Source organism: Dama dama, chromosome X (genome assembly GCF_033118175.1).
Source record: "Dama dama isolate Ldn47 chromosome X, ASM3311817v1, whole genome shotgun sequence".
In the NCBI taxonomy this organism is placed as follows: domain Eukaryota; kingdom Metazoa; phylum Chordata; class Mammalia; order Artiodactyla; family Cervidae; genus Dama; species Dama dama.
In genome coordinates this window covers 130,054,848-130,067,467 of record NC_083714.1, presented here as the reverse complement: position 1 = coordinate 130,067,467, position 12,620 = coordinate 130,054,848, and the positions used below count along the sequence as shown (strand labels likewise).

Below are 12,620 nucleotides of genomic sequence, written 5' to 3'. Positions count from 1 at the left end.
TATTTGCACACCCAAGTTCATAGCAGCATTATTTACAACAAATAAAAGGTGAAAAGTCACCCAACTGTCCGTGGACAGATAAATGGCTAAGCAAATGCCATATATACATACAATGGAATATTAGAACATTAAGTGAAATAAGTTAGTCACAAAGATAAATACTGTATGATTTAATCTATATGAAGCATCTAAAGTAGTCAAATTCATAGAAACAGAAAGCAAAATGGTGGTTACCAGTGGCTGTAGGGAAGAAAATGTGGAGTTGTTGTTGAATGGGTACAGAGCTTTGGTTTGGTAACATGAAAATCTTGTCCACAACAATGTGAATATATGTAATACACTTGAACAATACACTTAAAAATGGTTAAGATGGTAAATTTTATGTTATATGAGTTTTATCACCATAATTAAAAAGTATGGAACTTAAGAAAAATGATTAAGTGGTAAACACCAAAAAAAGCAATCAGAAAAAAATACAGTATACCTTTTCCTCCTCAAAAATAAGTTTTTTTCTCTCCAAAGTAGTAACCTTGATAGATCATATCAGAACTTACCGTAACTATTTATATAACAAATTAATAAAGGAAATTTACTTTCATTATGTGATCATACAGCTTTCATTTCTAAATGCCTTCACATCAAATTTTAAGACTGTAAGAAAACGTCTCAATATATCTTAAATAAAAGCAGATTAGAAAATGAAATAAATTAGATTTTTTAAAAAGGGGTGGGGGATTTGTGAGGTTTTTGAAAATATCAAACTAAGGATGTCTATATAAGTATGCCCAGAAATGAGTCTGAAAAAGATATGACAGTGGTTATATACAGGTGGTGGGATTAAGGATGATTCTTTAGAATTAAATGAATATCCTGAAGTTTTTGCAATGCATATTAATTTTATAACATGAAAGAAACAAAAATGGCTGGATCCTGAGGATATTCTAAACAATCTGCCAGAAAATGTGATGGTAATTCCAAATGAAAAAGGATAAAATGTTTTGATCAGATGACATTTCTGGAATAAATATACTGATCAGTGACGGCATGTTTGGAAGAAATGTATTGACAAGGTAATTAAATCTGTCCTCTTAATAATGACTATTTTGACAGGCCCTCATTTGCACGTAGAAATCTGGGAGCCCTTACACTTCAACAAGACAAACCACAATCATTTCGATCTGTTTCACAGTGAAGGGACTATAAAGTCAGTATTTTAAGAGTTCAGACTTTAACCAACGAAAAGAAAAACTGTCTTCCAACTATGACAAACATAGAACTATCTTATGAGAAACTCTGAATTCTGTTAATTTTGTGCTGGGGTAACTGATATTTCCTAGTTCCTCCTCATCCACTATAAACACACTGTGATCTAAAGAGATAAGGGAAGAAAAACACCAAGGCTGTTTTCAAGATTAACATTTTTTTTTCCAGAAAACCACCTTCTATTTTATCATTGGAGGGCAGAATTCACCACAAAATTAGGTCAGCAAAGCAAAGCAAATATGTTTCATCTGCAATTGTTTGATCTTTTAAAATAGTTACAGAATTTTGTTGAATTCACACACACAAAAAATAAATAAACTTGTCTGATAAACAGGAAGGAAACCTCAGAGCCAAAGAGTGAGATAATTGTTCATTCGAGCAGGTTTTGAGTCATCTGGTTGGGCTGTACTGGTTTCACAGCCTTGGAACAAAGATGACATATAATTTATCATGTAGCAAATTTATTCTGAACTTCCTCATTCAGACAGAAATTTAACAGTGCTTACCTAAACCCGAATGGCATCCCAAGATCCATTCAATCTTTTCTAAGTTAAGGAAATATAGGCAGCAAAAAAAAAAAAACCACATAAGGGAATATTGACTTCAAGACTTGCCTTTCAAATGCTTCTACATTTCCTAACAACTAAAAGGATTTCCATCTTCTAAGAGGAAGAGGTATTCTGTCAAAGTCAAGTCTATCTACACCCAGGTTTTGTTTCCTAACAGACCACTGTGTGCACAGAGAATGTTGAACTCACTGACAACTGCCCTAACCTCATCTCAGTTATTCACAGGCTTTTTATTCTTCAAAGAAAAGGAAACTGCAAAATTCTTTTGTAAAAAAAAAATTCATGTGCAAGGCTCAAATCAGCTGATGACCGTCTAGATTCATAACGAAAATCTCTGCGAAAATAAGGAACAAAAACAGGAAAAGTCAATATTTGGACTAAACACAGCAACTTTTAACAGTGCTCCCGAACCATGTGACTCTACCAACAGACTCAGTGTCAATATTTGCCAAGTGAGGTAAGCCATTAGCAAACGATTTAGGAAACTCGTTGGAGTCCTCCTATCACTTGGTGTTCACCTGCTCACTCACCAGTTTAACCCATGTCATCAAATGACACATGAAGCAGCACCTTTAATGGGAAAGGAGATTCATTTCAGCAAGCACAAGAAAAGCAAGCTGTTATTTCACAAGACTGACATCTACAGAGTGGGGGAAAAAAGAAAAACGAACCTTTATTGTTTTCATATATTCTATTTTAAAAGACTGTTCAAAGGAATGAATACGAACATCTGCAAAAAAGAAACCACTGTGTCCGTGCCCCAACTAAAGCAGTGAACACGTACTTGTAAACCTGTCTCTAGCTCCCACAGAGGCCTCCTCATCCTCACCCAACCAAACAAAGACGTCCTTAAGTTGGAGCCAGCGAGGGCCTGGAACAAAACAAACCGCTTGCTTCAAAGAGTGAGAAAGAAGTAGGAAGACAGAGGGTGGCTGTATTTAAAGTGCCTTTAGAAGAATATTCATTCAAAATACAACTTACTGTGTATAATGCTACTATCATGAAAACACAGTTTAATATTCAAAGTTATAGGCTGTCAGCATAATGAAAACTAGACAACCCTTGCTCTAAATTCCTCCTTCTACAAGTTTTAGTGTACAATGAAGCAAGTTTTGAAATCCACATTAAGAAATTGGCAGTTCAAGGTTTCTAATAAAACTGGCATGAGGCCATGCAGCAAAAGTGAAAAACAAGTAGTTTCCAAATTCTAAAATATATCTCGAGACTGAGTTTTTTTCCTCCCTGAAAATATCCATATGAAGTTTCATGTTGTATGCACTAACTATAAATTTCCACTTTAACATTACTGGGGAAAATCAACTGATACAAACTCTTCTAATTCCTTCATTGAAAAAAATCTTTTGGTACTTTCCTGTCATATTATAAGTTAATTCTCAAGTTTTTGAAATAGGTATGTATCACTGCTACAGAGATTTCTTGTGCATCTAACTACTTGCAGTAATTTTAAATGTACTGTACAAACAAGTATCAAAGTTCATTTCTCAGGCTGTAAGAAGTCCCAGCTAGCCTAGAAAGGACATGGGTGTGGAGTATATATACATGTAATTAAAACATTAAACCTTTAAATCATAAAAAGTCAGTAAATATGCATAGGTCTCATGGGGCAATAAATTTATCATAAATGTCAAGTGCATTATCTACTGTTCCCCATTTTGTCTCTGCTCCCCGTTCTTTTAGGGTATAATTCATCTACTTCCTCCTTCTCTTCTTCCAGTGTTAGCTGCACATGAGAAGCTATTTGCATTTTCAAAGTCATTGGGAAGAGTGGTACAGTGTCCTGAGCAGAATTCAGTTCCAAATGAGAAGTGAATTTACTCAAGTTTGAGCTACTTTTTATAGTCCTAGGTCGACAGTGCTAACCTGAAACTCGAGATCATTTTGGTGGACAGGTATGATGCAAAAGGCATCAAAAGTACCTTACATTCGTTTAGTATTTGGCAGTTTACTGTTCTTCCTACGTATGTTACTGCATCTAAACCTTCCCACAGTCCCGTGCCATATGGGGGGCCTGTTACTGTCCGCACAGCGCCCTGATAAGGGGACTTGGGGAGATAAAGAAACCTCACTAAAGTTGCTCAGCCAGAAACCAGAAACACAACCAGAACCTGAGCCTGTGCTTTCTGACTGCAGCCTGTGGTACACAGCAGTTTTTCCTTCTCCTTTGTGATCCGACCACCCAACATCTTTGAAGGGTAAGAAAGGAAGAATATTCAGTTAGTTCTGCATGTAAATACATTTCTATGTGAGCAAAATGTATTCACTGAGGATTTTCTTTTTCCTTTTATCAGTGTAATTCTCCCCTCAGTTTATACTAGTAACATACTATTCATGGTAAGAAAATTGATTTCAGAAAGACAGGCAATAAAGGCATTACATCAAGACCGAACAGTCAAAGCATATGCGAGGTAATAACACCTTAGAGCCAAGGATACGGTCACCTCAGGCCCCTCTGAGCAGTGAGCTCTGAGTACAGGTCACATCTCCGTCCTACAGGAAGGAAGTGACATAGACCAGCTCTCACTAGGCTATCTTCTGGCCCTTGAGGCATTTGATGATTACTTTACCTTCAGCCCACATCTCTTCTCAGGAAAACTCCACCCTCCTGGGTTCCATGTTAACTGATTACTTCCATGTTAACTGATTACCACCTCTAATGTCCACAGAAACTTCTACAAGTCCAACCTGTTCAAAAGCAAGTTATCATCTCTTTCAAGCCAAACTCAGCCTTCTTCCACTTTCCCATCTCACTCAATAGTTCTAACAGCCACTCAATTTTCCAAGCCAAAAGCCTGGGCAGCATCCTGAAATTCTCCTTCTCTCAACTCTGCCACATCCAATCAAATACCAAGTTTTGACATTAAAAAATAATTTTGGAAAGTCCCAAGACTGTGCATCACCATAACACTATCATAGCAGCCTCCTATACAAGACCCCAACTAAAAGATATTAAGAGCTCATGTCTACAGAGCACTTACTTTGTACCAAACGCTGTGCTAAACTCTGGGTCTGAGTTAATTTAAATCCACACAACAATTTAAGGTTGGTACTAGTCTTTTGCAGGGGGTGGAGGGGGGGCAAGGGTGCTGCACCAACTGGCATGTGGAATCTTAGTTACCTGACCAAGGACTGAACTTGAGCCCCCTGCATTGGAAGCACGGAGTCTTAACCACTGGATTACCAGGGAAGTCCCATGTTGCAATTAGGCCTATCCTTCTTTTACAGATGAGGACAAAGCTACAGAAAACTTTAGTATCTCACCCCAGGTAACATGGTGAAGCCCAAGGTTTTATCCTGGCACTGAACTCTCACTTGTGTCCTTGCATGAGCTTTTTCTCTGCTTAAGAAGGCTCTTTCAACCTTGTCTGCCCTGTTTAAAAGACCAGGACTAGAGCATGTTCTCCTCTACCAAGTCTCCTGATGCCCCCTGCTGGTGCTTGTTCCTCTAAGTCAGTACTTCTCAAGTTTGGCTACACGCCCTACAAACTAGACACCTAGAGCTCAACCCCAGAGATTCTGATGGCATTGGTCCAGTGCAGTCTGGGCACAGGGACTTATAAAAAACTAACCAGTGAGGGCTTCCCTGGTTGTCCAGTGGTTAAGAATCCACCTGCCAATGCAGGGGACACAGATCTGATCCCTGATCTGGGAAGATCCCACATGCTTGGGGCAACTAAGCTCATGAGTCACAAATACCAAAGCCTGCACTACGGAAGCCTGTGCTCCATAAGAAGCCTCGGATCTCCGCAACTGGAGAAAGCCCTTGCGCAGCAACAATCTCCGCAACTGGAGAAAGCCCTTGCGCAGCAACAAAGACCCAAGGCAGCCAAAAATAAAAATAGATAAAATTTTTATAAAACTACCCGGGTGAGTCTAACATGCAGTCAAGGTTGAGAACTACTGCTCTACATTTCCCTGACTCTTACATCAGAGCACTTGTCCCAGTGCATCCAAATGAACTATCCCTATCTGTGCCACTGATCACATCATGAGCTCCTAAAACCTAGGTTTCACAGTCACCTGAGGGGCTTTTACAAAACTAGAGGTTCCTATACCTCACTTAAAAACTCAATCAGATCCATGAGCAGCAACTTGGAGACTGTCTCACAAATAATTCTGCTATGTGGCCAAATTTGGGGATTCTCTCCCAGGTTAAAAAAAAAATGGGTTGTTTCATTTACACCTGGCAAGGTACAGTAGAGTGCTCAACTCATAGATGAACTAACTATGATAGACATAAGTGCAATGAATGAAATCTAGTAACATGAATCTGGAGACTGGGTGTATGAAGTCAATATTCAAGCTTCTGGCAGCAGCACCTGGAAAACCTGCTTCCTGCAACAGAATGTAAATACTGGGAAAAAGTGAAAGTGTTAGTCACTTAAGTCGTGTCTGATTCTTTGCAAGCCCATGGACTGTAGTCCGCCAGGCCCCTCTGTCCATGGGATTTCCCAGGGAAAAATACTGGAGTGGGTTGCCATTTTCTTCTCCAGGGGATCTTCCTGACCCAGGGATCCAACCTGCGTCTCTGGCATTGCAGGCGGATTCTTTACCAAATGAGCTACAGGGGAAGCCAAAGCACTAAATACTGGGCAGCTTTTCAAAGGTGTTTTGTAATCCACCAGCGCCCCCTACTGACTTGAAGATGGATAGCTAAACCAAAATAGTGGTTAAGAGTTTCAATATTTTAATTGTATATGCATATAACATATGGCATCACCGACACAAAGGACAGGAGTTTGAGCAAGCTCCGGGAGGTGGTGGACAGGGAAGCCTGGTGTGCTGCAGTCCATGAGGTCGCAAAGAGTCGGACACGACTGAGAGACTGAACTGAACTGATACACATAACCAGCCACACAAACTTTACTTTTTCCATCAACACCTATATCATCAACTCTTCTGTCCTCCAGTCCTAGCTGACACAAGCTGATACACCTGATCAGTCCCTACCATTTGCTCATCCCCACTCCCAGGCTGCAATCATGAAAGAGGGCTAGTAGCAGTTCTCTGGCCCTCAAAGCCTCTAACTTATCTTTCTTGCTCTTTGGTCAATGCCTCTTCCAAATCTCACCATGCTCATAAAATCACTCACCTGGAAAACACACATGCAAAAAAGCCATTCACTTCACAATTTGCCTCAGTTCTTGCTATTCAAATTGTGAAAGGAGACAAGCAGCATCTAAATCACCCAGGAGCCTGTCAAAAAAAAAAATGGAGACTCTGAGGCCCCCACCCAGACCTCCTGGATCAGAATCTGCATTTTAACAAGAGTCGCATGCACATTAAAGTTTGAGGAGCCTGGTCCTCACCTACTAGATTTGACACCTCCATTTTAAAAAATATTTGTTTATTTATATATTTATTCGTCTGCATGAGGTCTTAGTTGCAGCACTCAGGATCTTCTTCTTGGGCCACAGACTCTCTAGTTGCAGTGTGCGGGATTCATTCCTCTGAGGCATGTGGGATCTTAGTTCTCCAACCAGGGATTGAACCCATGTCCTCTGCATTGCAAGGCAGATTCTTAACCATTGGACCACCAGGGAAGTCCCAACACTGACATTTATGACAAATTATTTTCTAAGTAATTCCTGCTATTGGGTTGGCCAAAAAGTTCATTCAGGGTTTTCCCATACCAGATTGCAGAAAAACTCAAACTTGTTGGCCAACCCAGTGTCTTGAAGTAAAATTCATCACCTACACATATGTGTTTTGCATATTAAAGTCGCTTCAGTATGTCCAACTCTTTACAACCCTATGGACTGTAGTCCATCAGGCTCCTCTGTCCATGGGATTCTCCAGGCAAGAATAGTGGAGTAGGTTGCCATTTCCTCCTTCAGGGAATCTTCCCGACCCAGGGATCGAACCCACATTGCATTGACAGGCGAGTTCTTTACCACTAGTGCCACCTGGGAAGCCCTATACATATAAGTCCAAAAAAAGAGACCAATATATTGATTTTATGGTAACACAATGGAGAACGAAAAGGAAAGATTTATAAGCATTACATTTCAGCATATGAATGTTCAACACAACTAAAAGATGTGAAGAACAGGGACTTCCCTGGCAGTCGAGTGGTTAGGACTCCATGCTTCCACTGCAGGGGGCACAGGTTCAACCTGTTTGGGGAACTAAGATCCCACATGTCACATGGAATGCCCCCCAAAATTTTTTTTAATAAAAAAGATGTGAAGAACCAACCAAGTTTCTAAAACATATCCAAGGCAGGTGATACCATCTAGTTGAGAAGCAGTGGTCTATCATCACTGCCATCCTTCTTTCCCTTCCATCTTACAAGTGGAAGGGACTATCTCTCCTCCTTTTCAAAGCTGAGGGATTCTCTTTTGTAAGTTTCTTCTCTACATTCTTCCCAAGGCCATGGGGTGCGTGTGTTTGCGTGCATGCACACTCAGCCGTGTCCAACTCTCTGTGACATCACGGACTGTAGCCTGCCAGGTTTCTCTGTCTATGGAATTTTCCCGAGGCCATAAACACTGCCAAATCTTGAATACTGCAACAACCACAGAACAACTCTAAAATCTTGACCAAACATGTCCCTCTAATTACTATATTCTTCCTACTTCCCTTGACAGTCAATCTTCTAAATCACATTAACTCATCTTTCAGTCACCAACCCATATTAATCTAGTTTTCACTTCCACCAGTAAACCTACATGTATAAAGATCATGAGTCTTCCAACCAAACTGACCAAATCAGTGAACACTTCTCCAAACCCATCTAACTCATCTTTCTGTAACAGACATTGCTGTTGCACATCCAGTTTCCAGTGTCCCATTGTGTACATGGATTCATTTCTCTCCCAGGTGACTAAGGTAGAGTGGCCCATCCTGAGCTGATTCTGTTTTGTCTAAGCCCATCAGGTCATGCCATTCCCCCGGCACTGGCTATTGGGTAAGGTGCAGACACCTGACATAAGCTGACCTATCAGATTGAAGGAAGAGTGTAATCCAAGTCTGAAGTTTTGTCCTCTGTTGCTCTAGTGGATGAGAAAGTGTGTGTTACTAGTAGTCATCTTGCAAACTTAAGGGGAACCAATCTTACTGCAGAAAGCCAAGAAAAGAGATGGGGACCTTGAAGGCATTGTTGACCCACTGGAATCCACCCTTCCTCTGGATTTTATGAGATAATTTTCCTTACTGTTTATGCCATTGGGTTTTCCCAAATTGAAAGCATCTACTCCTTGGAAGGAAAGTTATGACCAACCTAAACAGTATATTAAAAAGCAGAGACATCCCTTTGCCAACAAAGGTCCGTCCAGTCAAGGCTATGGCTTTTCAAGTGGTCATGTATGGATGTGAGAGTTAGACTATAAAGAAGGCTGAGTGCTGAAGAATTGATGCTTTCGAACTATGGTGTTGGAGAAGACTCCTGAGAGTCCCTTGGAATGCAAGGAGATCCAACCAGTCCATCCTAAAGGAAATCAGTCCTGGGTGTTCATTGGAAGGACTGATGTTGAAGCCGAAACTCCAATACTTTGGCCACCTGATGCGAAGAGCTGACTCCTTAGAAAAGACCCTGATGCTGGGAAAGATTGAGGGCAGGAGAAGGGGATGACAGAGGATGAGATGGTTGGATGGCATCACCGACTCAAGGACATCGGTTTGGGTGGACTCCGGGAGTTGGTGATAGACAGAGAGGCCTGGCGTGCTGCAGTTCACGGGGTCGCAGAGTCAGACACGACTGAGTGACTGAACTAACATCCCTGAACTTCCCTCTCTTCATTTTCTAAATATCACTCTTATGCCCCTACTTATCAAAAGTTGCTTTTCAAAAATTTCTGGCCTCCCCTCTTCCTCCTCCTTACATTTTGGTATCCACCAAGGTTTGCTGGGAGCTTTTCTACTAAAAAAAAAAACATTTCAACAATTTCAGCTCCCTTTATCTTTTCCTTGATACAGCAGAACTAAGTTGGTGGCACCTTCCCAATGGAGTACCACTGCTGCTGTTCCCCAACTCAATCAGTTGAGGAACTCCGGTCTCTCAAAACTTGCCTTGTCTGAAGTCCCCAGGGCTTCCTTGCTCTTTTGCGCCATAGACCTCTTCGGCAGTCTGATGAGCCCTTTGGACCCCTTCTCCAAAAAATGCTTCTAATTGCGTAAAATGCCAATTACAGTGCAGTATAATTGTTTTTAAGACCAAAAATCTGATACAGTAATGTGTTTCTTTATTAGCTCATTAAATAAGATGTAACAGTGAGTCTTATAACTACTATAATTTTGATGTAATGATGAATATAAATGATATTTGGAGATCTGCAACAACTATAATATGATATGACAATGTTTGTGACATGCACTGGTCCTATTGACTTCGACTGGTGACAGGTACTGCTAATACTACTGTAGCTTGTTGCTGTAGTAGCTTATTAAATGAATTGCTCCCAATGAACCATATGTCCTCACATCTATGCTCTGTGTAGTCCCCCACCATACTGACTCTGGGCTTGGCCATGTAACTTGTCTTGACATCAGCAAATGTGATGCAAGCAGGTGTTCATGCCTCAGGACAAGCCTTCCTGGAAACCAGTAACCATGTGAGGAAGCCCAAGATAGCCATACTGACGGGCCCCAGGTCCACAGATACGGGAGAAAGGCCACCTTGTAGTCTAGCCACCAGCTGAATTTAGAACTGCCCAGCCAACCTAAGGGTGGTGAGAAATTAAAAAATCACTGTGGTTTTAAGGTCATTATCCAAAAATGGATAACTGAAACAGTTATCTACATTCATAACGGAAGGAAATGCTAAACTTCACCAGAAGATTAGTGAAAAAGATTATACTTTCCCTCAAAGTTCAGGGACCCCTGAATTCTACTCACAAACCCTCTGAGGGAACGAGATCCACAGGTTGAGACCCCCTAGTAAGACAGATTCTACTCTTTTTACTACCACAGTACATTAATAATATAAACTGATCATAGCATATCCTTAGTTGTTGCAACCCTAAAACTGAGCCAAACTCCTAGCACGTGTTTCAACACAAATTTATGAAATAAATGCAAGATGCTTTTGTATTCTGTTGTCCTAACTAAACTGTGAGCTGCCTGTAAACAAAATAAAAGCAAATACTTAGATGTCACTCCTATGTGCCAGGGCCTCTTCCAAGTGCTTCAAACCTAATGTATTTATTCCTTATAACAACCCTACAAGGTAGAAGCTAGTTCCCCAATTTCACCAATAGGAAATCAGGCACAGAAAGGCCAAGTGACTTGCCCAAGGTCACACAGGTGGAAAGTGGCAACGCCACAAGTGGAAGGCCAAATCCATGGTCTGGTTTTATTCTGTCCTAATGCCCCCAAAGCCATAAACCATTTAAATAAGTAGTACAATTCTGACATTTCATTAGCACTATTTTATGAGTGCACTGCTTCAAGACTCGATTTTGTAGACTCCTTCCTAATAGCCTGTGATTTGTTTTTCATGATATACAAATACCATTTACTCTTTTTAAAGGAGAACAATGTCTTCATATTAAAATGCAGATTTTCGAGACAGTCTTCACTGTAAAAGTCAACTTCTTTCAAAGGACACGCGTTCATAAAATGGAAAGGAGGAGGTCAATTTGTTCATACTATATAACGTTTGCTGGGAGGGAGAGAGAAGTTCCAGTTGCTCCTTCTCATCCAGCCCTTCCCAGGCCAGCCTCTCCGACTTCCTGCAGCAGCTTCTCCAAAGGTGACCCTCCCCCATTCATACAGCAGGTTCTGAAACCTGACCTTGCCAGGCAACCAAAGCCGAACCCCGCAGTGCCCTGATGTGGCCTAACTTTTCTAACGAACCCAAGAGGCGACCAGCCGGAGGGTGGATACTTTGAGGGGTACTTTAAATTTTTAAGTGTTTTATTCACGAGAGCACAAACCAAAAGGCCCCACCCAGCCACCCCGGGTCTCACGCCTCCGCCCGGCAGCCGCTCGCTCCACGCGGACCTCTGAATGAACAGTGAGGCCGGACGGAGCCGGCCCGGAGGCGGGAAAAACCTCGGGACGAGCCGGGCCTGGTCCCCGGAGAGGCCCACGAGAGCGCGGGGAGGGCTCCGGGCGGCCGGGAGGGGGCGGTGACAGCTGTGACCCGGCTCCACTCTCTCACCTTGAACATGTCGCTGGCAGCGGCAGCTCCGGCGGGGTCACCCCAGCCTTGGCCCCGCCCACTACAGACAGAGGCGGCTACGGCGGCCGGCTAGGGCCCGATTCTTCCGACCGCAAATGGGCCGCGGTGCGGGTGACGGCCGTACAGCCAATTCCGTGCGGCCAAGGCTTAGCTCGGAAGCCGGAATCTGAAATCCGCGTTGTTGAACTGCAGCGCGTGGCGCCTCAGGCGGCGAGCGAACGCAAGCCCCGCCTTCCGGAGGCTCCGCCCCTGCGCCGGCGGTTGCTAGGCGGCGGGAAAGCGCCAGCTCCGTGTGGGCCGCACGCGGGGGCGCGAGGAGGGAGGCGCCGCTGCCCGCGCAGCGCTGGGAATCTGCCTTCGCCGCGGTGATTGGACGCCCAGCTGCGTAGGTTGAGAATCCTGTGTGCGGAGGCCGCCAGGCGGGGGCGCTCGTCAGGCCTTGGGCGGCAGCGAAAGCCTTGGAGACGCAAACCGCCGACCTCTGGGGCCTGGATTTACCTCACAAAAGGTTTTTACTTGTGTCGGGTTTTTTTTTGTTTGTTTTTTTCCACTCTGGGCGGGACAGTTTTAAGATTTTAAATTTAAACTGATTTGCCACATCCTTTCATCTCGAAAGACCGTGAAATTTTTTTTTCTTCTTTAAAATA

The 12,620-nt window shown here is 42.6% G+C and overlaps 1 protein-coding gene across 2 annotated transcripts in view; it reads right to left on the bottom strand.

The window, feature by feature from the left end:
- Positions 1-12,239, bottom strand: part of APOO (apolipoprotein O) — a 55,604-nt gene extending 43,365 nt beyond the window's left edge. Inside the window, exons 1-2 of one of the 2 annotated variants that reach the window (XM_061137887.1) lie at positions 11,953-12,239; positions 6,943-7,046 (exon numbers count right to left, since the gene is read on the bottom strand). In XM_061137887.1, the coding sequence (XP_060993870.1) occupies positions 6,943-6,957 (15 nt within the window). In that variant the 5' untranslated portion in view covers positions 6,958-7,046; positions 11,953-12,239. The remainder of the gene's footprint in view (positions 1-6,942; positions 7,047-11,952) is intronic. The other variant, XM_061137888.1, reaches the window with a different exon arrangement.
- Positions 12,240-12,620: the final 381 nt, after the last annotated feature.